Consider the following 25,687-nt stretch of genomic DNA (forward strand, 5'->3'; position numbering starts at 1 on the left):
GTCTTCTTCCGAGTCAAACAGTGCAGACAGATATTCCAACAGTTAAAAATCTTCCGCTCCAGAGAGGATGGTACCCAGGCTATGCTGGGATAGCTTGGTACATAATTGGAACCCTCAAAAGGTTCTATTAAGACACACAAGTACAACAAATAAGTAGTCCACACCAGTACACAAAATAAACAACAAACATCACACCACAAAATAAACAACAACGATGATGATGATGATGATGATGATGATGATGATGATGATGTTAAGAATAAAATGATTGATGACTCTCTTTGGGTTCAGTCTTTATTGAAGTGGCGCATTGAACTGTTTCCAGTATTCTGTCCTCTTCTGGGAGCACCGACCTCCCTCTGTGGAGGAGTTGAACCGCAAGAGCTTCCTTCTAATGATAAATACATTGGATAAGTTAGAACAGTAATACTTCCGACTGGTGAGAGGCAATGTGCCGCAATTAAGGCTCTGCCGGAAAGCTAGAAGAAGAAGCTTGCTACTGCTCGCAACATTAGCAGAGTAGCAAGTAGTAATTTAGCAAACTATCAGTAACAGCGTTATCTTTATGATCTTTTAATGTTAGTAGACATACGTAACTGTATAGATCCCCGTTATGAGGTCAGTTTGTCAAAACAACGCCTATCTCGAAATCTGATTTTTGTGGAGGCTTAGCAACAGCTAGCAGGCTGGAGGCTCACCATGGATGTATTGAATACTGTACAAGCCAGGCGGACAGTCGACTGCACTCAGCTGCATTGAGACCCGGGCTGAATCACGTGACACCCCCCCCCCCCTCTATGACATCTGATGATGTCATAGACAATAATCACCACATGATAGCAGAGTGGGATCTATGACATCATCGATCGGACAACCAACCAACTAGACATCATTGACAAGCAAGAGTCATGACATCATTCATACCATCACCGACATTGGAACCACGCCATTACAGACGACATCACAATGGATTTGTGACATCGGACATGCAGAGTAGTGAATCTGGAGATGAAAACTATCGCAGTCCAGACGTTGCCCTATCCAGGATTCCCTGACGCCACGTGACACAGCGGCCTGCTGCGGCCTGGCGCGGCCTCCCGGGGTAATTGGGGTGAATTCCCCTCTCCTTTTTTCACCAGCAGCTGCAGTGCACAAAAGAGCCGTCAGGTGGCACATGTGAGCAGTCTCTACAGGCGGAAATCTTCCGAACAGACCGTTTCTGCTCTCTGTCTGTCTACTTACTGACTTTGACAGCTTTCTGTACCAGCAGGGATTAATTATATATTCGCAAAAACTTTGCCTATGCAAATGGTGCCACTGCCGTTGCAGCTTATCCATACCAAAGGACAGAGTAAACATTTCCAACTTTGAAGCACCTCAAAGACAGTTAACCATATGTGGCAGGTTGAGCGCTGCTACACCTCCCCTCTTAATTGGCATCACCGTGTCTGTCAGTTGAGCGTGATTACACCTCCGCTCAACTGGCATAAGCTGTGCCTGATTGCGCAGTAGAGGCACCTGCGTTATTTAGTTCCCCTGACACAGGCGCGTTCACTACTACCTGGCGTTCTCCTGGTGAAGGCTGTGTGTGGCGTGCGCTGTGTGGCGTGCTCTGTGTCGGGAATCGGGACTTGGAAGGTAAGCAGGGGCATAGAGGCTGCACGGTTTGTATTTTATGGCGCATTATGTGACACCTGCCGTGACTTCGCTTACAGCGGCTGTGCTTGCTGTGTTGTGCCGCGTCTGAAGGATAAGGAAACGGGGGCATCTGCTCGTTCTCATTTGGAGACTGTGACGGTGTTGGAGCGGTGCGTTAAGCGTGCTTCGCTTGGGTAAGCTGGTTCTAGTTATTTATTTATAACTTCTGTGTTTCGTTATCTTTTCTGACGGTTGTCCTGCTCTGTCCTGTTGTAGTTGAGGCCACAGTTGGTGGTTTCTCTTCCTCCTCCTCGGCGCTCGGTGGGTGGCCGCGCTGTGTAACCTGGTGACGTGGGCTGCCAGCTGGGCAGCTCTACCTACGGCCTCCAGCCTCGGTGCGCCGCTTCGTCCCCACTGCCGTTTTCCTGACGGTTGTCCACAGGCTGATCTAAGTATCCCGTAATACGGCTGTGCCATTGGACGGCTTGGTGTGATCCCCCATCCCACCACAATTCTATTTTGAGTTGATTTATTTCTTTTGGGTTCTGACGTAATTCATTTATTTTCTAACTGATTTCTGGGGTTATTTGGGGTTATTTTATTTCATTTGTTATTTGGTTTATTTAGTTGGGTTATTTTCTTTGTTAATTATTTTTGTTTCAGACTCAGCTGTGGGACCACCTGTGGAACTAAACCTTTCATACTCTGGTCCCACCTACAGCTGAGTCTTGGTGTTGTTTGTTTATTTCTGCATTAATATTCTGTTGTATTAGTTTCTATCATTTGTTATTAATCCAGTCCTTGGGTTAATCCTTTTGTATGTGTGTGTGTGTGAGTGGTTTTAGTAGTTTGTTTTAGATATATGTATTTGCCTGAGTCTGTCATTTGTGTAATTTTGATTTCTTTCTTCTCAGGGCAGGAGCTTTGGCCCTGAGCGGCAGACTCCCCCGGTGGTGGTGTTCCCCCTCACTCCCTTTGATTTGGTGTGACACGTGGTGGTTTGGTTTGCAGTGAGTTTTCTTTGTTTTGAGTTATTCTTCCCCTTATCTGAATCTGTCTGCCCGAGCTAAGCGAGCCCTGTCCATCAGTTGGCTTTCCCACAATTAACAGTGGCCTTTATTTAGACCCTCAGGCATTATTAAATTAGTACTGTATGTGGTTGTCTTTTTAACATGGTAAACTTTTAAGTAATAAACCTTTGTCATACTTGGAAGTCCGTCTCTTGTCCCCTCCTTATTGGTGTATGAATCCGTGTGACCTTCTGTGATTAAGTGTAGTCACAGGTCAGAGTATTTCCTGGGGGGCAGTTCCCCAGGTGGCGTTGTCGTTGCTCTTTACCATTTCGCCACAACTTGGCGTTGTCGGCAGGATACACTGTTTGGGGACAGAGACGTGACTTCCATTTTCCATTTTCGTTGTGTGTTTTGATATTTCAGGGTTTTCTTTTTTTGGGGCGTAGTGTGGGATCTGGTTTAGGTTTTGTGGTGGTGTGTGGAGACGGCAGTGGAGACGGAGCGGCAGCATCTCTGCCAGTTGGTAGCGTCAGGTCCCCATCTTTGAGGGTTGTAAGTGTGGGCTCCACGGTTTGCTATGGAGGAGGAACTGCGGCAGCTCAGAGAGCTAGTGGCACAGCTCACAGCAGATAATGAGCAGCTGTCTCGAGCGAGGGATGCTTCACGGGCAAGCTCCAGCAGAGCTGACCCCATTTCCGTCACTTCAGGTGATAATCCTCCAGCGGCAGGCGCCACGGTCACTGAGCGGCTGATCCTTATACCTAGAGACCGGCGGTGTCCCATGTTTAATGGTAGGTCAGGGATGGGCCTAGCTGAGTGGACAGAGGAACTACAGGCATGTATGCGTGCCCGCCACCTGTCGGTTCGCGATCAGGCCTTCTTCATCTTTGACCATCTGGAAGGGGAGGCTAGAGAATAGATCAAATTTCGCCCCCGTGTGGAAAGAGAGGACCCAACCGAGGTTTTGGCTATTTTGACTGAGCTGTATGGCTGTGTTCAGTCGTATGTAACCCTGCAGCAATCTTTCTTCTCCAGGAAGCAGCACGAAGGGGAGACATTGCTGGAGTTTTCCTTGGCTCTGATGGCCCTCATGGGGCGTGTCGGGCAGTCTGCACCTGGAGGCCTGCCTAACGCAGACATTCTTCTTCGCGACCAGTTCGTGGAGCATGTGCTTGATGGTGCCCTTCGCAGGGAGTTGAAGCAGTTGGTTCGCCGCCACCCTCAATCTTCTCTGCTTGATGTGCGTGGGGAGGCCATTAGATGGGAGAGGGAGGGATCCCCAGGGGGTGCTAGGGAATGTAGCCACTCTCTTCCTTCGGCCTATGGCTTACAGTATGGGGTACAGGGTCGTTCTCGCCCTGCTCCTCTTGTCCCGCCCCCTGACTCTGAGTTGAGTGAGGTGAAGGAACTTTTGAAGCGTCAACAGGGACAGCTGGATCAGCTCGCCCAGACCATGGCTTCTCTGCAGGCTCGTCCTTTTCCACCTCGGCCTCCTCGCAACGGGCCTTTGATCTGCAGAAGGTGTCAGCAGCCCGGTCACTATGCCAGTGAGTGCGAGGAGGAGCGTGTTTTCCCTCGTCCCCGTGAGCTTGATCAGCCCGCCCAGACCATGGCTCCGTTGCAGGCTCGTCCTCTTCCACCGCGGCCTCCTCGCAACGGGCCCTTGATTTGCAGAAGGTGTCAGCAGCCTGGTCACTATGCCAGCGAGTGTGACGGGGAGCGTGTTTTCACTCGTCCCCGTACTGGCTCTGGCACTGGTCAGTCTTCTGAGGCGGCTGGATCGTCCCGCCCCTCATTCCAGCCGGAAAACTGAAACCCGCTGAGCTGCAGAGCCAAAGCTCAGATGGGGAGGTTAGAGGCTCACAACAAGAACTGATCGATCGAATAATGGCACCCTGTCCACATATTGATGTCTTGATGGGTGGGCTCACTGTCCCCTGTTTATTGGACAGTGGGTCCATGGTGTCCACAGTCACCGAGAGCTTCTTCAAGGAACACTTTGCACCCTGGGGCCACGAACGCCTTCGGTCTTGTAATTGGCTGCAGCTGCGGGCTGCAGCTGCGGGCAGCCAATGGTCTTTGTATTCCATACATCGGCTATTTGGAGCTGGATGTGACATTGTGTGGTAAGGTGGTCCCTGGTTGTGGGATCCTGGTAGTGAGAGACCCTCCTGATGTTACACCCGCTGCCCCGGGGATCTTGGGGAGCAATGTCATTCGTCGATGCTATCGAGAACTCTTTGCGGTGTACGGTCCCGCCCTTTTCGATTCTCCCTCAATGGTTCAAGCCCCAGGTCCAGTCCTTGAAGCCCTGCAACAGTGCTATCTGGCCACTACGAAACCGCAGAGGGACATAATCGGTTCCGCTAGGGTTCGGGGCCGGCGTGCAGTACGCATACCTGGTGGAGTAATGAAACTGGTGGCGACCACTTGTCCAGAGCAGCTGGCTGGTCGGGCCGTACTGTTTGAACCAGCGGAGTCCGGCCTGCCAGCGGCGCTGCTTGCTTCCCCTTGTCTTGTCAAAGTTACCCGAGGTACAGCCTACATCCCAGTGGTCAACGTGGGGACGGTTGACGCTCTCCTCTACTCACGCACTGGCCTGGGCACTTTAAGTAGTGCCCAGTTAGTCAGCTTACCGGCTGGTGTAACCGAGGTGAAGTCCACCACAGCCTCTGTTTCTTCCCAGGCAGCTGCTGGTGTGGCACAGGGTGGGGTAGAAGCTGGGGACCTGTCTGCTTTGGCGGAACAGGAACAGATGGAGGTGCGTTCCTTACTGCAGAAATATCAGGCAGTTTTCGCCACCCATGACGGTGACCTGGGTTGTACCAACCTTATTTCGCATGAGATCCCCCTGCTTGATGACGCTCCAGTGAGACAGCGGTACCGACGGCTTCCTCCATCCGAGTATGAGGAGGTGAAGGCTCACATTCATCAGTTGCTTGACGCCAAGGTGATCCGAGAAAGCAATAGTCCCTATGCTTCCCCCATTGTTTTGGTCCGTAAAAAGGACGGCAGTCTCCGCATGTGCGTCGACTACCGGCTGCTTAATAGCAAGACCCGGAAGGACGCGTTCCCGCTACCTCGTATTGAGGAGAGCCTCGATACCCTTGCTGGAGCTCGCTGGTTCACCACCCTGGACTTAGCGAGTGGCTACAACCAGGTCCCTGTTGCAGAGCAGGACAAGCCCAAGACGGCCTTTTGCACACCTTTTGGTCTCTTTGAGTGGAACCGCATGCCATTCGGTTTGTGCAATGCCCCAAGCACCTTTCAACGGTTGATGCAAAGGATGTTTGGGGATCAACAGTGCCAATCCCTGCTCTTGTATTTGGACGACATCATCGTGTTCTCTTCTTCAGTCTCCCAACACCTGCAGCGATTAGAGGTTGTTCTTGATCGGCTGCAGAGAGAAGGCTTGAAGGTCAAACTGGAGAAGTGCGCCTTTTTCCAGAAGGAGGTCCGCTATCTGGGACACATCATCTCCAGTCAGGGAGTTTCCACCGACCCTGCCAAGATTGAGGCAGTGGCAAAATGGCAGCGTCCCTGCCATGTGTCGGAGCTGCGCTCGTTCTTGGGGTTCGCCAGCTATTACAGGCGGTTTGTTGAGGGGTTCGCTAAGCTGGCGAGCCCCCTGCATAAGTTGGTGGCAGAACTAGCAGGTACACGGTCCAAGCGAGGCTCTGGGCGGGATCTGGGTGTAGCATGGACACCCCGGTGTGAGCAAAGCTTTGAGGCTTTAAAGGCCAAGTTGGTTTCGGCCCCGGTGTTGGCCTACGCAGACTTTTCCCGCCCATTCATCTTGGAGATCGATGCGAGTCACAGTGGCCTGGGAGCCGTCCTTTCACAGGAGACTGATGATGGTGTTCGTCCGGTAGCGTATGCCAGCAGAGGCCTTCGACCAACGGAGCGCAATATGAATAACTACAGTTCAATGAAATTGGAGTTTCTTGCGCTCAAGTGGGCAGTGGGAGAGAAGTTTCGGGAGTATTTGTTGGGGCTCAAGTGTGTGGTTTTTACTGACAACAACCCATTGAGCTACCTTAATTCAGCCAAGTTGGGGGCCACCGAGCAGCGATGGGCGTCCGACCTAGCTGCCTTTGATTTCGAGATCAAGTATCGCTCTGGGCGCAGTAATAGGAACGCCGACGCTCTCTCCCGACAGTATCTGGCAGGGTCCAACCTGGCTGAACAGGCGTTACCTGGCACTTCGGTCCCACTGCTCTTCCAGCAGGCTCCAGGTTCAGCCTCAGCGGTGCTTGCAGCCCAGTCAATGGTGACTGTCTTTCGGGGCCATTCTCCTTCGGATCTCCGTTCCTTGCAGGAGGCTGATTCTCTTTTACATGACCATCTCCTGCCCTTTTGGAAGAGGCGGGCTAAGCCCACCCCGGAAGAGAGGCAGCAACTTCCCACTGCTGCTTTAACGCTTCTGAAACAGTGGGACCGGTTGGTCGAGCAGGAGGGTGTCTTGTACCGCCGGACTTTCCGTTCGGATGGGGGGGAGGAGTACTTCCAGCTTGTCCTGCCTGCCATCCTTAAAGAGAAGACTATGACCCAGCTGCACCAAGACCATGGCCACCAGGGAATCGAGCGCACCACTGAACTGGTGCGGCAGCGCTGTTACTGGCCGGGAATGTCCGCCGACATCAAGCAGTGGGTCCAGGCATGCGAACGTTGCCAGGTGGCGAAGGATTCGGGATCGGTGCCCCGTAGTTTTATGGGTCACTTACTGGCGTCTCGGCCAAACGAGATCGTCGCCATTGACTTCACCCTGTTGGAACCCTCACAGAACGGTTTGGAGAACGTTTTAGTAATGACTGATGTGTTCAGCAAGTACACCGTGGCAGTCCCAACTAGGGATCAGCAGGCAGTAACTGTGGCTCGGGTCTTGCTGAACGAATGGTTTTTCCGGTTTGGTGTTCCGAGCCGCATTCATTCTGACCAAGGTCGAAGTTTTGAGAGCGCTTTGATCCACCAGCTCTGTCGCTTGTACGAGGTCGAAAAATCGCGAACCACGCCTTACCACCCGGCCGGCAACGGGCAGTGCGAGCGATTCAATAGAACCCTTCATGACCTACTGCGGACGTTGCCAGCCTCCCGAAAACGGGACTGGGTTTCTTGCCTACCCCAGGTGTTGTTTTGTTACAACACTACGCCACATCAAGGCACGGGAGAGTCGCCTTTCTTTTTGATGTTTGGTCGTGAGCCTAGGCTCCCCGTGGATTTTCTGTTGGGTCGGGTCCGCGACCCCGAACCAGGGGAAGTACAGGACTGGATGGCTGAGCATCAAGCTAGGCTCAAGGTGGCATTTGAGAATGCTCAGGTTGTTGGATGCTGCGGGTCGACGAAAAGAGCGGCACGATCAGCATGTTCGAGAGGCCCCTCTGCAGGTGGGACAGCGGGTCTACCTCCGAGACCTTAGGGTGAGGGGTCGACACAAGCTCCACGACAAATGGAGCTCAGTGCCTTACCAGGTGCTGAAAGCCCCATCAGGGGACGGAGTGGTTTACACCATTGCCCCGGTAGAAGAGCTGCACAGGGTGCGGCAGGTGCACCGGGACAAGCTGAAGGCCCAGGTCATGCCTATTGCTCATCCTCCTAGGGCTCTAGCTCCACCTGTTTCGGTGGTGCCCGAGGGCCCCCCTCATTCTCCTGAAGGTGGTGAGTCATGGCTTCTAGCTCGTGAAACCTCAGCACCCCCTGCCCCAGTAGAGTCTCAGCCTGATCCAGACCAGATTTTGGAGCAGACACGTTCCCACTCGGCGGCCGTTTCCCCTGGTGGTCAGTCTAGCCCCCCGCAGTTGGCTTTGCGTAGAACTGGTCGTTCCACCGCCGGTCAACATTCCAACTTACATCGACTTCCCCAGTCTGTTGGCCTCAGGGGGCCGGGATTACCCGAACCTTAGGCCTTGGTCTTAGTTCTGGTTGCACCTCCTAGCTAGTAGTCTGTCGTCGGGGCGACGACACAGAAGGAGGGGGTGGAATGTGGCAGGTTGAGCGCTGCTACACCTCCCCTCTTAATTGGCATCACCGTGTCTGTCAGTTGAGCGTGATTACACCTCCGCTCAACTGGCATAAGCTGTGCCTGATTGCGCAGTAGAGGCACCTGCGTTTAGTTCCCCTGACACAGGCGCGTTCACTACTACCTGGCGTTCTCCTGGTGAGGGCTGTGTGTGGCGTGCGCTGTGTGGCGTGCTCTGTGTCGGGAATCGGGACTTGGAAGGTAAGCAGGGGCATAGAGGCTGCACGGTTTGTATTTTATGGCGCATTATGTGACACCTGCCGTGACTTCGCTTACAGCGGCTGTGCTTGCTGTGTTGTGCCGCGTCTGAAGGATAAGGAAACGGGGGCATCTGCTCGTTCTCATTTGGAGACTGTGACGGTGTTGGAGCGGTGCGTTAAGCGTGCTTCGCTTGGGTAAGCTGGTTCTAGTTATTTATTTATAACTTCTGTGTTTCGTTATCTTTTCTGACGGTTGTCCTGCTCTGTCCTGTTGTAGTTGAGGCCACAGTTGGTGGTTTCTCTTCCTCCTCCTCGGCGCTCGGTGGGTGGCCGCGCTGTGTAACCTGGTGACGTGGGCTGCCAGCTGGGCAGCTCTACCTACGGCCTCCAGCCTCGGTGCGCCGCTTCGTCCCCACTGCCGTTTTCCTGACGGTTGTCCACAGGCTGATCTAAGTATCCCGTAATACGGCTGTGCCATTGGACGGCTTGGTGTGATCCCCCATCCCACCACAATTCTATTTTGAGTTGATTTATTTCTTTTGGGTTCTGACGTAATTCATTTATTTTCTAACTGATTTCTGGGGTTATTTGGGGTTATTTTATTTCATTTGTTATTTGGTTTATTTAGTTGGGTTATTTTCTTTGTTAATTATTTTTGTTTCAGACTCAGCTGTGGGACCACCTGTGGAACTAAACCTTTCATACTCTGGTCCCACCTACAGCTGAGTCTTGGTGTTGTTTGTTTATTTCTGCATTAATATTCTGTTGTATTAGTTTCTATCATTTGTTATTAATCCAGTCCTTGGGTTAATCCTTTTGTATGTGTGTGTGTGTGAGTGGTTTTAGTAGTTTGTTTTAGATATATGTATTTGCCTGAGTCTGTCATTTGTGTAATTTTGATTTCTTTCTTCTCAGGGCAGGAGCTTTGGCCCTGAGCGGCAGACTCCCCCGGTGGTGGTGTTCCCCCTCACTCCCTTTGATTTGGTGTGACACGTGGTGGTTTGGTTTGCAGTGAGTTTTCTTTGTTTTGAGTTATTCTTCCCCTTATCTGAATCTGTCTGCCCGAGCTAAGCGAGCCCTGTCCATCAGTTGGCTTTCCCACAATTAACAGTGGCCTTTATTTAGACCCTCAGGCATTATTAAATTAGTACTGTATGTGGTTGTCTTTTTAACATGGTAAACTTTTAAGTAATAAACCTTTGTCATACTTGGAAGTCCGTCTCTTGTCCCCTCCTTATTGGTGTACGAATCCGTGTGACCTTCTGTGATTAAGTGTAGTCACAGGTCAGAGTATTTCCTGGGGGGCAGTTCCCCAGGTGGCGTTGTCGTTGCTCTTTACCATTTCGCCACACATACAAACACATACATACTATCAAACACAGTCAAAACCTGCTTTCCTACTGCACGACGAATAGCACGTGACGTCTCCACCACGCTCTGTCTGTGAGCTAGCGAGCACGCTGCTGTCGGCAAAGCCTTTGATGTTTAAACAGTTGCTAAAATCACTCTAAACACATAGATTTTACCATCAACATGTTGCTTGTGATACAGAAAGCAGGAAACACTGTGCATATACCATTAAACATTGTTTCAGACATTATTCTCACCTGTAAAGGGGAAATAGTGAAATGAGAATCAGGACCCGGTGTTGCACCGTGTAGGCTACTAAAAACACTTGAGTGAAATACATATAGGCCTACAGTATAGTACCTTCCTTATGTAAATGTATCTGTTTGTAAATATATCTTCGGCACCACATTGAATGGAAAAACAATTATAGAAAAACATTTTTTTTAACCTGATTCAAAGCTTGAGACAACTTCCTCCATGGTCGTATAGGAACTACATCAACTCACCTGGCGAGGTGCAACAATTGCCCAAGTATGTCCCTTTAGTTTCTGCAGTTTACTGCACCCCCTTTCCTCTTCGACTGAGAGTACACTAGCTTTCACCTTTACTTTGTCATATTAATAGCAACAGTTCGTTTCCTGATTTTGGTGACTCTGCATCACTTCCTGAAACAGTTGAGTCATGTGCAATGTTTCTGCGCTTACAGATTCGCCTGTGGTCATCACCACACCACTTCTCTCTAAGAGTAAATGGTATAGACTTGCTTCCTGTTTCTAAACATACTACCCTCACATGCACACACACACACACACACAAACACACACACACACACACACACACACCAGTGATGTGCGGTCAGGGTAGACAAGGTAGGCACTGCCTACCCTGTGATAATCCAATCAAAATTTAAATTGTAGGCTATTATTTTATTTATTTCATTTTTATTTATTTTTCTTATATATACTTTTCCCTAAATATTCCATGTTTTTTTTATGGTCCTGGTGTTATTTTTGCTCAAAATGTCTAAAACTAATTTTAAATCTGTTAAAATCTATTGTGTACCTTCCCTTTTATTGCTGTGCATTTCAAAGCAGTCAAACACTCGGCTCTAACGACCTCTCCGGCCTCACAGAGGTAACAAGGCCTTCATACAAGTCTGCACATGCGTATTGCCTTCCTTGTGTATTTCAGATGGCACCGGGCAGAGCCACAGGGTCGGCACGGCGGCTCTGTGCCGACCCTGCCTGGCATTGGTTGATTTCTGTGTGGGCTGACTGGCATTGGTTTATCTGTGTGTGGGCGGGTCAAAATGATGTGTCGTCACTGCTGCCCGGCCAAGTTTGAACGCGGAAGCTAGCGGGACAAAATGATGTCGATTGAACACCTGCAGGGGTTTAGTAAGTTGGATTTCCAACAAAAATTAGATATTAAAAATGGCAGACTAACACCAGCTCTACTCGAACTGTATCAGTTTCAACGCGTGAAAGGCACAGAATGTAAAAAGGTCTTTCCAGCGAGAGTGGTATGAACGAAAAGAATGGCTGTGTGGTTCAGCTATATTCAACAGCAAATTGCACTCAAGACATTCGGGAATTCCACCCGGATTGACCTGGCTCTAAATGAAGCGCGTAAACAACAAATCTCCATGCACAACGCTAAGGTAAAGGAAAATCGTGAGACACACAGACACGGCCTCTCTCTCTTCCTCTCCTGCTGTTTATCTGATTGCTGACAAGTTATGCTATGCTGTTATCATCCGCACTGACGTGTGTGTGTGTGTGTGTGTGTGTGTGTGTGTGTGTGTGTGTGTAATAGGCTACAGGCCTTTTGGAAAACTGATATTTAACAGTGATGTCATGTAGCTGCGCAGCTTTGAATGACACTAAATGAGCATCATAAATGATAAAACGCGTAGTTGAGTTAATCAGTAATTGTGAACCAGGCGCTTTATTTGATTTTCTCCTGATAACCTCATTGTAAAACGGCTCCGTTTACGGGCATGTTTTAAAGCTATTTTTTCAAGACTTAATAAAACTTAAATAATGACATCACAACAGTGTAATCCTAATGCTAAATTAAAACGAGATATTCCTCTCAATCTGTCTTCAAACGGCAAAAGAAGAAAAAAACAGTTTTTTCCGGCGGCGAGCCTACCCAGCCACTGACTTCACCGCACGTCACTGACACACACACACACACACACACACACACACACACACACACACACACACGCACGCATGCATCGATACCCATTCACCTGTTCACCTCCTCAACAAGGTGCTGCGTGTCAGGCCAGTTTCATAATGTAAACCCAATTCAAACACACACAAAAAGAACCCCATGGATAGTTGAAATAAACAAACTAATTCATGGCCTCAAAATAGTAATGCTACAATATTACTTCGATTTAAGACTCGAGTAGAACTGATGAGACTGATAGAGAACGTAATGGCAAACACACAGATCATTACTTTTCAAGGCAATAACAGACTTTTTAGGATAGTCAGATGTACTGTCCCTAAACATTAGTATGACAAGTCAGGACTTTGACCTGGATTAATCAAGAACACTGCTTATTTCCAATAGCTATATATTGACTTTCAACAGAAAAAAGTGGAAAAAGTGTTGAGTGTCTCTTTAAAAGTGTTCTGTACTGCTGCATATGTTGTCATGTTAGCTTGTTGCAATGTGAATAGCAGTGCCTCTCCCCCGCACTCAATCAATCTTTTGTTTTGTAATGGCCAGATACCAGGGCAAACACCAGTCACTTAACTTTGTGGAATGAAAAAGGTGACTATTACCAATGGAATTGCAATTGGAAGTGGTAGCCTATAATGTTATGTGGAATATGGTAAACATTTATTTATTATTATTATTATTATTATTATTATTATTATTATTATTATTATTATTATTATTATTATTATTATTATTATTATTATGCAAATGGTTTGAATAAAGTTGTTTTCTATACACACAAACTTGATTTCCCCTGTTTTCACATTTATGTCTATACAGTAGCCTAACAATAAAATATATAGGACAACTAGAACTATTTGATTGAAACAGTTACTATTCTGCAATTAACCAATGTTGTTTTCTTCATCTTCAGCCACTTAGTTAGATTTCTGATTACATCACTTCAATCAAGAGAGACTTCATTGAGTGAAACGTTATTTTATTGACAACATAAGAGAGGAGAAATGTTAAAAATCGACACCAGGCTGACCCCAAGTGGGGTCGCATGGATTTCATGGCATGGTTCTCAGGGTGGGACTCAATTTCTGTTTCAAGAAATTCACACGTATCCCCCAGATACGCCTCTGTAGCCACGCTCATCCAAATGTCAACAGAGTGCCATACTGTCAGCCTTCTTAAGCTTGTTCTTCAACTTCAATTTGAGGTCTTCATACTTTTCCTCCATCATTTTCATGAAGTAGGTTCTTGATGGAAGCGTGTACCTGGGATTGAAACTGGAAATCATTTTCTGGAATCCTTTATCCTCCACCATGGCCAGTGGGAGCATGTCTGTAGCAATCATGTTCAGAATGCATGTCTGTGAACTCAGCTGCTTCTGCTCAGTTGAACATGATGGAGCTGTCCATACGACGCTGTACTGAAAAATAAAATGAAATTATTATAATGCTCACGGCACGCCATAGTTGTGCAATGTTATCAGAGCCACTGACACCCTCAATGTCACATGGTAGGGGAGTCTTATTATTATTCAGCACTTTGACCGCTTTCCAGAAGCCAGCAAAGTTGTTATTTTGCAGCTTCCTGGCAAGCGAGTCTGCTCTAATAGAGTTATAATTTTTCTTTATCTGACCCTTTGAAACTGGCATTAGTTTGTTTCTTATGCTCAAACACTTCCCCTCTCTAGGCCTTCCTGACCATAATTTAAAGGCTTCTTTCGCTGCAGCGTGATGTTCAGCCACATACTCATTCCACCCAGTTTTGATGTTTAACACCTTCTTCTTATGACTACATAAAGGTCCAGTAGAGGCATGTAGAGCTGTTGTGATGTTATCATACATATTACAAAGATCAACAGCATGTTGATGTGTTTCAGTACAATTCATATTTAAACACAATAAGGCATCCCTCGGCAATACAACCTTATCTAGTAATTGAGAAACACTAATGTTATTAGCCTGACATTGCCAGGCAAAAATGTCTGGAATGTCTCATTTAAATTTTCAGGGGGCGTTACCAACAGACATGCAGACAAGGGCTCTGCGAGTAAACGCCAGGGGCTCTATGAGTGGTAAGCATGGAAATGTTTAATGTCCAGATACATCTGCTAGAGTAGGGCTTTTCAAAGTCTGACTCTGTGGCCCTCCCCTCGGTCCCTCAAGCCTGGACCCCCCCCCCAGTTTACTTGCTTAGTTTTGCTCAATTCCTGGATGCCTATGGGATCATGATATTTGATCCCACAGAGTAGACACTGAAACATTTAGCCAAGATAGCCTGATATTGCTGTTTGACTTCAGACTACATCAAATACATAAAAATGTCTATCTGAAGGCATTTATTAGTTTCTGACTCTGGGAGTCACACATTTAAACTATTCATGATCCCCTGAAACTGTTTGGAGCCCCCCTGGGGATGGCCCACCTCCAACTTTGAAAACCCCCCAGAGCAAATAACACATGAGGAGCTGGCAGATTGGTTGTTAACAGTAGTTATACCAAGCTGTTCATATGACAGTTAACTTGACAATGACATGCTGTGAGACACTTTCCTAACGACACTCTGATCAGTATGGTGACCTCATCTCATCTGTCACTGCCATCCAAAGCAGATTCAGCTTACCATCCACAGGATTCTTTTCTGTGGGAAATAAACACAATATTATTAGATGTTTCAAAGACACAGTTACATGATTTTATGATGAAGCTATCAGCTACAGAGACTGCATCAAACATCATCATCAGCACCAGTGGCTCCTGCATTACATTACTGGCTTTCCTTGGGAAGCTAAGCAGGTCTGGCCTAGGATACTCGTTGGATGGGAGACTGGTGCTGGAAGTGGTGACCAGTAGGAGGTGGTCTTCCCCTCTGGTCCGAATGGTCTGATGAATAATCTCCCCAATGCCCCAGGGCAGAGACAGGGACTGTCCCTGGGTCTTGTGAGTGAGCACCATCCTTCGGATGAGATGTTGAATCGAGGTCCTGACTCTCTGTGGTCATTAATGATCACATTGGCACTCTTCGCAAGCGTAGGGGTGTAACCCCGGTGCATTGGCTAAATTCCCATTGGCTAAAGTCATCATCTTTAGTCACATATTAGGATCTGAATGAATAGATGTCACATAGGCTACTGCGTGAATGCACTTTCTATCTAAATGTTCTATCTAAAAACCAATTAGATTATAAAGTGTTGCTTTGTTTTCATGACAAACTAAATGCACACTTACATTTCTTCAGACCTGGTTTCAACCTCTGCACTACTCCACCATGGTCCACACTGGGGGAATAAACAAAGTCAGATCAGCAGATTCTCTTTGAGCATGAAATGTGGACATTTGAGAACATTCAATATGAATGAGTTTTTATACAGCATCAGTCACAACTGCTGTTGGACATTAATCAATATTCCTCAGCTTCTCATTGTGACAGAGAAAATGTTTGCCTGCTTCTAATCTAGCAGAAGTTGCTCTCCATACCTGAGAGTGTCCAGTCTCCACTGTGGATCCTCCAGTCCAGCAGAGAGCAGCTTCACTCCAGAGTCTCCTGGATGATTGTAGCTCAGGTCTAGCTCTCTCAGATGAGAGGGGTTGGAGCTCAGAGCTGAGACCAGAGAAGCACAGCCTTCCTCTGTGAGCAGACAGAATGACAGCCTGCGGACGTACACACGCACGCACGCACATCCACGCACATGCACACACACACACACACACACACACACACACACACACACACACACACACACACACACACACACACAGTTGTTATTTATTACAGATAATTATTTTTTCCTGAAGAGGACAGCCAAGCTGTCAGTTTAAACTTCCTATTTAAAACAAGATTCATATTAGATATATTAGGTGTGATGATGTGGTTTAAATCCAGGGATGCAAACTCACCAGGGGTGAAAAAGGTGACAACTCAACTGATCTACACGAATCACACAAATTACCTATTATGGATTAAAAATGGCAAATTTCGCCGAAAGGTGACACATTTGCATCCCTGTAAATCTTAGTAAGAACCGCAGCAATCACCACTCCAAACTGCTCCAATGATCTGCTTTGTGCTTTAATTTGGTCAGTGTGGCAGTACTTGGATCAGTTTGCCGCAAAATCTTAGAAACCCCTTTTTGGTATTTTAGGTCTCAAATACAGAGACAGCTAGGAGGGAAATGATGTATTGATAGAAATAAGAAAACGTAGGGTGAAAGTAGGGTGAATATTACCACAATCTTAAGAGCAGAGAAAATCCTCCACAACAATGTTAGGAATCTATTCACTGCTCTGTAAGTAAAGCAGAATTTAAATTGCCATGTGTTGACCAGGTTGAGGAAATCTGACCTGAGAGTTTCCAGTCTGCAATGTGGACTCCTCAGTCCAGCGGAGAGCAGCTTCACTCCTGAATCCTGTATGAGGTTGTTACTCAGGTCCAGCGCTCTCAGACTACTAGAGGATTGGGAGCTGAGAACTGAGGCTAGAGCTTCACAGCTTCTCTCTGACAGCTGACAAACACTCAACCTGCAAGACATGAAAAGATATAACAAATATTACTGTCTCATTTTAATGTCAATGCTATGTGTTTTTTTTCTTTCAAATAATTACCATAATGTTGATTTATGTTTCCCTTATCTAAAACCAGAATTAACAGTGTTCTTTGCATGGTGATCCAGAATCTAGAAAATGATATTATCTCAGACATCCAGGTTCGTGACTGTATATGAATTTGGATAAAGACAAAAAAATCTGGCAAATCTAGAACATTATTTTCAGTTAAATTGAAAATGCCAATGCAATGGTACTGGGGTCAAGAGTAAAAAAAGTAAAACATGCTGCTCCCTTGCAGATTCAGGAATAGGCTGAGAGAGTTTTGAGAGAAGGGACCTTAGTTTGGAGAAATGTGTCAAATCAATTGAGGGAAACTGTGAATGGATCTTACCTGAGAGTTTTCAGTCTACAATGTGAACTCTCCAGTCCAGCAGAGAGCAGCCTCACTCCTGAATCCTGTAGGTTGTTGTTACTCAGGTCCAGCTTCCTGAGACTAGAGGACTGGGAGCTGAGAACTGAGGCCAGAGATTCACAGCTTCTCTCTGACAGCTGACAGTCACTCAGCCTGTAGTACATGAAAATATATTAGTAAATTATTATTATTATTTTAATGTAGTCTGTGATTTTTCTTCAAATAATTATTTCTAATAGTTTTTCTGATTGCTTAGGCACTATTTTTGAAACTATGGGCTATTTTAAACTCTACCCACTAACCACATAACCTTACACTAAACTAGCAAAACATTATACATCTCTTGCAAACAATTCTTGCAAAACTCTTGAAACTCTCGCCTGGACTACTGCAACGTGCTCCTTGCCGGCCTACCTGCCACTGACATCCGACCGCTTCAGCTCATTCAGAACGCTGCAGCCCGTCTGGTATTCAACCAACCCAAATTCTCTCATGTCACTCCCCTCTTCCGGGACCTTCACTAAGTTCCAATCTCGGCACACATCAAATTAAAGACACTGGTACTGGCCTACAGGGCAGTACACCAGACAGCTCCTCTGTACCTACAATCTATGGTCAGGTTCCAAACCTCTCACTGCTCCCTCCGCTCCTCCACCAGTGCAGGACGCCTCGCCCCCCCTTCACTTCGGGGCCTCAAAAGTCGCTCATTCCGTTTGCGACTCTTCTCGTCCCTGGCACCGCAATGGTGGAACGAGCTTCCACCTTCGGTCACGATGGCCGAATCATTGCCGATCTTTCGGAAAAGACTAAAAACACACCTTTTCAGGCTCCATCTGGGCCCTTCTTGAACTAACTTATTTCTCTCTCTCTCTCTAAAAAAACAACTAAACTTTACCGCTATTCCTTCAGAAGTTGTAGCTGTCATAGACTGTGTTGCATAGTTGATTGCTCTATTGCTGACAAAATGTGTTATTGTAAGTCGCTTTGGATAAAAGCGTCTGCCAAATGACGTAATGTAATGTAATGTAAACTCTTTAAAAAAACTCTTTTGCATCAGACAGTACACATAAACCATCATTTGAATGCACACGAAGGACCAACTGCACACTCACAGTATAAATGAAAAGAACTTAGGGCATAGCAGTTTGCAATCAAGTTTTGTCATACATTTAGTACAGTAAACACATACACAGGTCACATTATCCAAATGTGTAAAGTATGGATGTGTATTCCAAATGTATCAATACAAATAAGGGGTCTGGCAATAAGATTTAATCCACACCACATTATGTTTTCTTGAGCTAGGCATGTTAAGTATGGCCTGGAGTGCCATATACAGGCCCAGCATGACCCCTGATCCATGCACAAGCCTCCTGCATAGAGTACCGCAGGGATGACGTATTTTTGTAGGCTTAACCAGAAATCACCGTTATTAACTTTTGTGAAGATTATCCTGCTGAACCCAAATTCGCATTCCCATAAATCCCCATTCTAAAACCCCATTCACTTTTCCCCTGACAAACCCAGAATTATAAGACGGGACTCATACCTGTGGTTCACTATTGCCTGTAGAAGGGCTATGTGGGTGGGGCTGGAGATCATACACTTTCCAATGGTACAGTATGCAGAGAATAATTCCTTGTAGGTTTCAAGAACGGAGAGTATTGGGGAAGACTGAGTGCAATAAGAAGTGGGTGACCTGTGAACCAATTGCGGCCCAAAGCAGGTCTTCTTCACCTCCTCCTCCTCCTCTAGTTCTCACCTGTTTACTGTCTGTCCAATATTGGCCTCCATTTTTGTCCAAACCAATGTTTACCTGTGGCCTATTTATACGGCTCATGCTCTGATTTGTAAGTGAACTAATTAAGTGTTTTCATGGGTCAATGTGGAAAGGCATTTGGCGAAGTGTAGCAATATGAGACAAATGTTTACAGTTTAGTGTGTTATAAAATTACAAACTGAGTGTAAAGCAGAGAACGTGCATTCAGTTTGACACACTTGGTAAATGGTTTTACAGATTATGCTTCAAGAGTCACTGTTAGTGTTTAAGTATTCAGAAAAATGGTAATGTTGATTTACTGTATGTTTCCCTTACATAAAAGCAGAGTTCAGTTTGCATGGTGCTGTAGTTAATTGTACTGAGTGCAGCACTAAAGGCTGAAATATACTTCTGTGTCTGCCTCGACTTGGAGCCTTGCTGGCGGCAGCTGAATGTGATCAGGGCACTCCTGAAAAGAGAGCATTGCCCTCAGAGAGACTCCCCCTGATTAACTAAAACTATAAAAAAGCTTCTAGCGGCACTATTCTGAAGCTGGAGATCTGACAGTGAATCTTGACTGAGGCAGGAAGAAAGAGGTGCAGTGATATAAATGACATGGGATCAAAGCATGGAGGAAGGTAAAAAAAGCACGCACACCCAAACGATAAAAGACTAGGTGCAGGGCTGAAGTTCAACTGAAAATGACGAAAATAAAGTCTGCCCACTAGTATTGCTGCTCCCACCATTTATTGGTATCGTTCTGTACAGCAGTGGGGCAAACAAGCACTATTTCTGGAAAATCCAAAATATTATGTTCAGTGAAATTGAAAATGCCAATGAACTTTTGCAAATGCAGGAATGAGAGACCTGTGCGAGTTATGAAAGCAGGGACCTTAATTTGGAGAAATGTATGAAATCAATTGAGGAAAATTGTTAATGAATCTTACCTGATAATTTTCAGTCTGGAGTGTGGACTCTCCAGTCCAGCAGAGAGCAGCTTCACTCCTGAATCCTGCAAGCCATTGTTACTCAGGTCCAGCTTTCTCAGACTAGATGACTGGGAGCTGAGAACTGAGGCCAGAGCTTTACAGCTTCTCTCTGACAGCTGACAGTCACTCAGCCTAAAGGACATGAAAAGATATGAAAATACTGTTCTCTTATATATACAATGTAGTCTGTGATTTGTTTTTATAATTACTGGTAATAATGTTGATTTACTGTATTATTTCCCTAGTCTAAAAGCAGGGTTATTTCAATTGTGCTGTAACTAATTGAACTGAGTGCAGCAGCAATGGCAGCTATGCTGGGTTGATTCCCACTGGGGTCACCTATTTTAAAACTGTACTCACACGGTACTGTAAGGTGATTTCATCATTTAATCTGATTGAATATTATTGCATGTTTTTTCTTCTTTCTTTAGGACTTCAACTTTTTCTAAATAAAGTGATTTTGTGAAAAAAAATAGATGTCACTGTAGGGGTGGGACGATGTGAAAATGTCATGTCACGATTATCCTCTCCAAAAATAATTGCGGTTAACGATATGATCACGATAATCATCCAAATATACTTAAAACTCTTACTATGGCACTAAAACATAGGAGAAGTATGGATGATCTTCTCTCAGTCCTCCAGGTTCATGGCTGTATATGATTTTGGATCGGGACAAAACACATTCTGGAAAATCCAAAACATGTTCAGTGAAATTGAAAATGCCAATGTAAAATGGTTCTGGAATCCTCATGTAAACTGCAGTCTCCCTTTGCTGATTCAGGAATACTGACCTGAGAGTTTTGAGAGAAGGGACCTTAGTTTGGCGGAATGTGTCATATCAATTGAGGAAAACTGTGAATGGATCTTGCCTGAGAGTTTCCAGTCCACAGTGTGGACTCTTTAGTCCAACAGAGAGCAGCTTTGCTCCTGAATCTTGCAGGCCAGTGTTAGTCAGGTCCAACTCTCTCAGACTAGAGGACTGGGAGCTGAGAACTGATGCCAGAGCTCCACTGCTTCTTTCTGACAGCTGACAGCCACTCAGCCTGAAGGAGATTTAGTTATGAAGACAATATTTTCAATTCTGTACTCGCATCACATTTGAATAAAGTTAACATATCTAGTTGTCTATCCACCTACAGTGCTATTTTGGAGGCGTTGACCACTGGCAGCAGCCTCAGAAGAGCCTCCTCTGAAGCAGAGTATTTCTTCAGGTCAAATACATCCAGCTTCTCTTCTGATGACAGTAAGATGAAGACCAGAGCTGACCAGTGAGCAGGGGAGAGTTCGTCTGTGGAGAGACTTCCTGATTTCAGGTACTGTTGGACCTCCTCCACTAGAGAACAGTCATTCAGCTCATTCAGACAGTGGAACAGATTGATGCTTCTCTCTGGAGACGGATTCTTCCTGATCTTCTCTTTGATGTACTGGATGGTTTCCTGATTTGGCAGTGAGCTACTTTCTGTATGTATCAGCAGGCCTTGTAGAAGAGTTTGATTGGTCTGCAGTGAAAGGCCCAGGACAAAGCGGAGGAACAAGTCCAGGTGTCCATTTGGACTCTGTAAGGCCTTGTCAATAGCAATCCTGTGGACCTTTGTTGCAGATGTTTTGCTGAAAAACAACCGCATATGTTTGAAAGCCAACTGAGGTCCAGCCATCACATTCTTGTTGCTGTTGATGAGTGACAGGACCACATGAACAGCAGCCAGAAACTCCTGAATGCTCAGATGGACAAAACTGAACATCCTGTCATTGTCCTTTGGCCCATCCTGCTTTTTAAATATCTCCGTGAACACTCCTGAGTACTGTGAGGCTTCAGTGAAGTTAATGCCACTCTTTTTTAAGTCCTTCTCATAGAAGATCAGGTTGCCTTCCTCCAGCTGGTCAAAAGCCAGTTTTGCAAGTGACTGAATGTACTGAATGCTGTTTTCTGCGCCATACTTCTTTTTCGTCTGATCGATCTGAAACATCAGGAATTTTGTGTACATCTCAGTCAGGGTCTTGGGCAGGTCTTCTTTCTCAGTGGTTTTCAGCAGATCCTTCAGAACTGTAGCAGTGATCCAGCAGAAGACTGGGATGTGGCACATGATGTGGAGGCTTCGTGATGTCTTGATGTGTGAGATGATTCTGCTGGCCTGCTCCTCATCTCTAAATCTCTTCCTGAAGTACTCTTCCTTCTGTGGGTCAGTGAAGCCTCTTACCTCTGTCACTATGTCAACATACTCAAGAGGGATCTGATTGGCTGCTGCAGGCCGTGTGGTTATCCACAGGTGAGCAGAGGGAAGCAGTGTCCCCTTGATGAGGTTTGTCAATAGTACCTCTACTCTGGTTGACTTTGTCAGATCAAGAGAGCGCTTTTCATTGGCTGTGAAGTCAAGTTGAAGGCGGCTCTCATCCAGTCCATCCAACACAAACAGGAGTTTGAATTTACTTTTGTCATAGCTTTTGTTTCCTGATGCCTGTAGTTTTGTGAATATTTCATTAAGAGCCTCCTCCATGATGTCTTTGGTTTCCCAGATACATTCGTGAATTAGTTCTGCAAAACGAAAACTTTCTCCTTTCAGTGAATTCAGTTTGCGGAAGGTGAAGGGGAATATGAGATGAACATCTTGATTGGCTCTTCCTTCAGTCCAGTCCAGGATGAACTTGTGCACAAGGAACGTTTTGCCGATTCCTGCAATCCCATTGGTCAGCACTGTTCTTATGGATGTTCCAGAAGGGTGTTTGAAGATGTCACTGGGTTTGATTGATACCTCCGTTCCTGCTGGATTTCTTGCTGCCATTTCAATCTGCCAGACCTCATGCTGCCTGTTGATGTGTATGATACGCCCGTCTGTGATGTAGAGCTCTGTGTAGATATCATGCAGAAGTGTCTTATCCTCCCTATCTAGCCAACCTTCTTCTGCGCACATAAAACTGTCCTGGAGGTTAGATTGGTGATTTTGTTGGTACAATGTGATGAGCTGTGGAGGTTCTGTTGCTCTCACCAGCAAATCTGTGTAGAATAAGGTAACATCCATATAAAAAAAACTAAACTAAAAGTATTAAACTATTTTGCAGGTAGCAGAACTAAACAGATACTGGTGAGACAAATAAAACATACTTTGAAGCTCAATGCTTTTTTGGTTGGTGCTCTTTTATTAATTAATACACAGGACAAGATGTTACTATCCCTTGTGCCAAAATCCGAGGAAAAACACATTTAGAAGCCCAATCCAGAATAAAACAAGCTAACAGGCTAACAAACTAATAAACAAGACACAAATCACCAGTTACCTACCCTAGCCAACAGCAGTATGAAGCATGTCATTGGGGTTTTCAAGTGGGCACCTTCCTTCACCGACGTTTCGTTAAGTTAGGCCCACGACACCTCAAGAAGGCTTAACGGTGTAATCCAGCGTCCTGGAAACACCCCCCTCCATGCTACCACCACACAACTGCATATTACCTCACTATCTAAGCCTAGCTATCCAGGTCGGTTCGGTATGACATTCCTGACTACACCACCACTGTCAATGATTCAGCCCTGTTGATGCGGACCGTTAATCATGACCAACAACAAACAATCCCTAACTACACCACCACTGTCAATGATTCAGCCCTGTTGATGCGGACCGTTAATCATGACCAACAACAAACAATCCTAACTACACCACCACCGTCAATGATTCAGCCCTGTTGATGCGGACCGTTAATCATGACCAACAACAAACAATCAATCTGACCTTAGCGAGCTCCCCAGCTAGCATGTTTCCTCCTTATCCACAGCCATTCACTTGCTCGTTCTGCTGCCTGAGACATGTTGCTAACCGCAAGTTTCAGGCTCCGTCCCCGAATGCCCAACTCAGTTAGTAAGGCAATAACGGACTTTGCCACAAAACCACGGCAGCCCACCTCTACAGGCCGCACTCGAGCCCTCCAACCTCGCTGCTCTGCCTCTGCTGCCATTTCAGCATACCTAGCTTTCTTGCGCTCATAAGCCTCCTCAACTCGATCTTCCCACGGGACTGTGAGTTCGATAAAATAAACTCTCTTCTCTACCTCAGACCACAGTAACAAGTCCGGACGTAGCCGGGTGCTAACTATATATGCTGGGATGACTAGCTGTTCATTCAAGTCAACCCTCATTTCCCAGGCTCCACCTACACTTAGCTGCCCTAACTTGTGCCTGACCTTAATTGGTCTAATCTTTTCTCCCTCACGTACAAATTTGATCTGTCTAGTCTCTTTGCTAGCAACTAGAGAATTTACTTCTAGCCGCTTTTCCTCAACTGCAGCTGCCAAACATTTCAACACCTGGTTGTGACGCCAGGTGTATCGCCCCTGGGAGAGACTGACCTTACACCCTGACAGTATATGCCTCAATGTACATACACTAGAACACAACGGGCAGGCACCATCCTCGCCCAACCACTGATTTAAGTTCTGGGGAGATGGCAGCACATCATAAGTAGCCCCTAGAATAAATCTAATTCTGCTGGCCTCCATGCTCCACAACTCTCTCCACTTAAACTTTCTCTTCTCTACACTCTCCCAGTTCACCCACTGTCCTTGCTTTGCCTGCGACACTGCCTTAGTACATCTTACTGCCTCCTCTTGCCTATGTACTTCTTCAACTACCATCTTCCTCTTTTCTATTACTGATGCCTTGTTCCACACAGGTTTCCCTATGCACAACCCTAAGCCTCCACGCCCATGCTGCACCTGACCTATGATATCCCTGTGTCTAAGAGCTGACTGTGCTTGCTGTACTGCCTCCTTTGGGTTCCACTTCCTCCCTGTTTTAACTGTGGGTGCTACACTCCTAACCACTGGATCCTTTGACTGAGTCAGAGTCATTTCCAGTCTAACCTTAGCACACTTGAACTCCTCTGTCAGGCTAGATAATGGCAATTCCAATATGCCTTTCCCATATAAGGCTACACTGCTTAGGCAGCGTGGGACTCCGAGCCATTTTCTAATGAATGAGTTAATCATCCTTTCTAGCTTTTCTACCTTTGAAAGGGGAACCTCATACACTGTCAGTGGCCACATCAACCGAGGCAACAATCCAAACTGCAAACACCACAACTTTAACTTTCCTGGGAGCCCTGACTTGTCTATACTTGAAATACCTTGAATCATTTCCTGCCTCACCTCCTCAAACTGTCCCTTATCACTGAGACTTGCATCATACCATCTTCCCAAACTCTTGACTGGTTTCTCTAACACTGTAGGCACCACCTCATCATTTATAACAAACTTCTTACCTACTACCCTCCCTTTAATGATTGAAATACTCCTGGACTTACTTGGCTTCACTTTCATTCTAGCCCACTGCAGATTACTATTTAACTTATCCAACAATCTGCTAGTACATGGAGCGGTTGACGTCATAGTCGTCATGTCATCCATGTATGCCCTAATTGGAGGGAGCCGCAGCCCTCCCTGCAGCCTTTTTCCACCCACTACCCATTTTGAAGCCCTAATAATGATCTCCATTGCCATGGTAAAAGCTAATGGGGAAATTGTACACCCTGCCATAATGCCTATCTCCAGCTGCTGCCAAGCTGTAGTGTACTCTGCTGTGGTAA

The 25,687-nt window shown here is 46.3% G+C and overlaps 1 protein-coding gene across 1 annotated transcript in view; it reads right to left on the reverse strand.

Annotated features, from left to right (window-relative positions):
• The window catches only part of LOC310777931 (NACHT, LRR and PYD domains-containing protein 3-like), a gene marked incomplete at its 5' end in the record, with an annotated part of 66,629 nt that overhangs the window by 36,417 nt on the left and 4,525 nt on the right, over positions 1-25,687 (reverse strand). Inside the window, 4 exons of the mRNA XM_083638274.1 lie at positions 15,638-15,687; positions 15,887-16,060; positions 16,751-16,927; positions 21,255-23,109. Coding sequence (XP_083494400.1) covers positions 15,638-15,687; positions 15,887-16,060; positions 16,751-16,927; positions 21,255-23,109 — 2,256 coding nt within the window. The remainder of the gene's footprint in view (positions 1-15,637; positions 15,688-15,886; positions 16,061-16,750; positions 16,928-21,254; positions 23,110-25,687) is intronic.

This window comes from Poromitra crassiceps (assembly GCF_964638095.1).
Source record: "Poromitra crassiceps genome assembly, chromosome: 6".
Lineage (NCBI taxonomy): Eukaryota > Metazoa > Chordata > Actinopteri > Beryciformes > Melamphaidae > Poromitra > Poromitra crassiceps.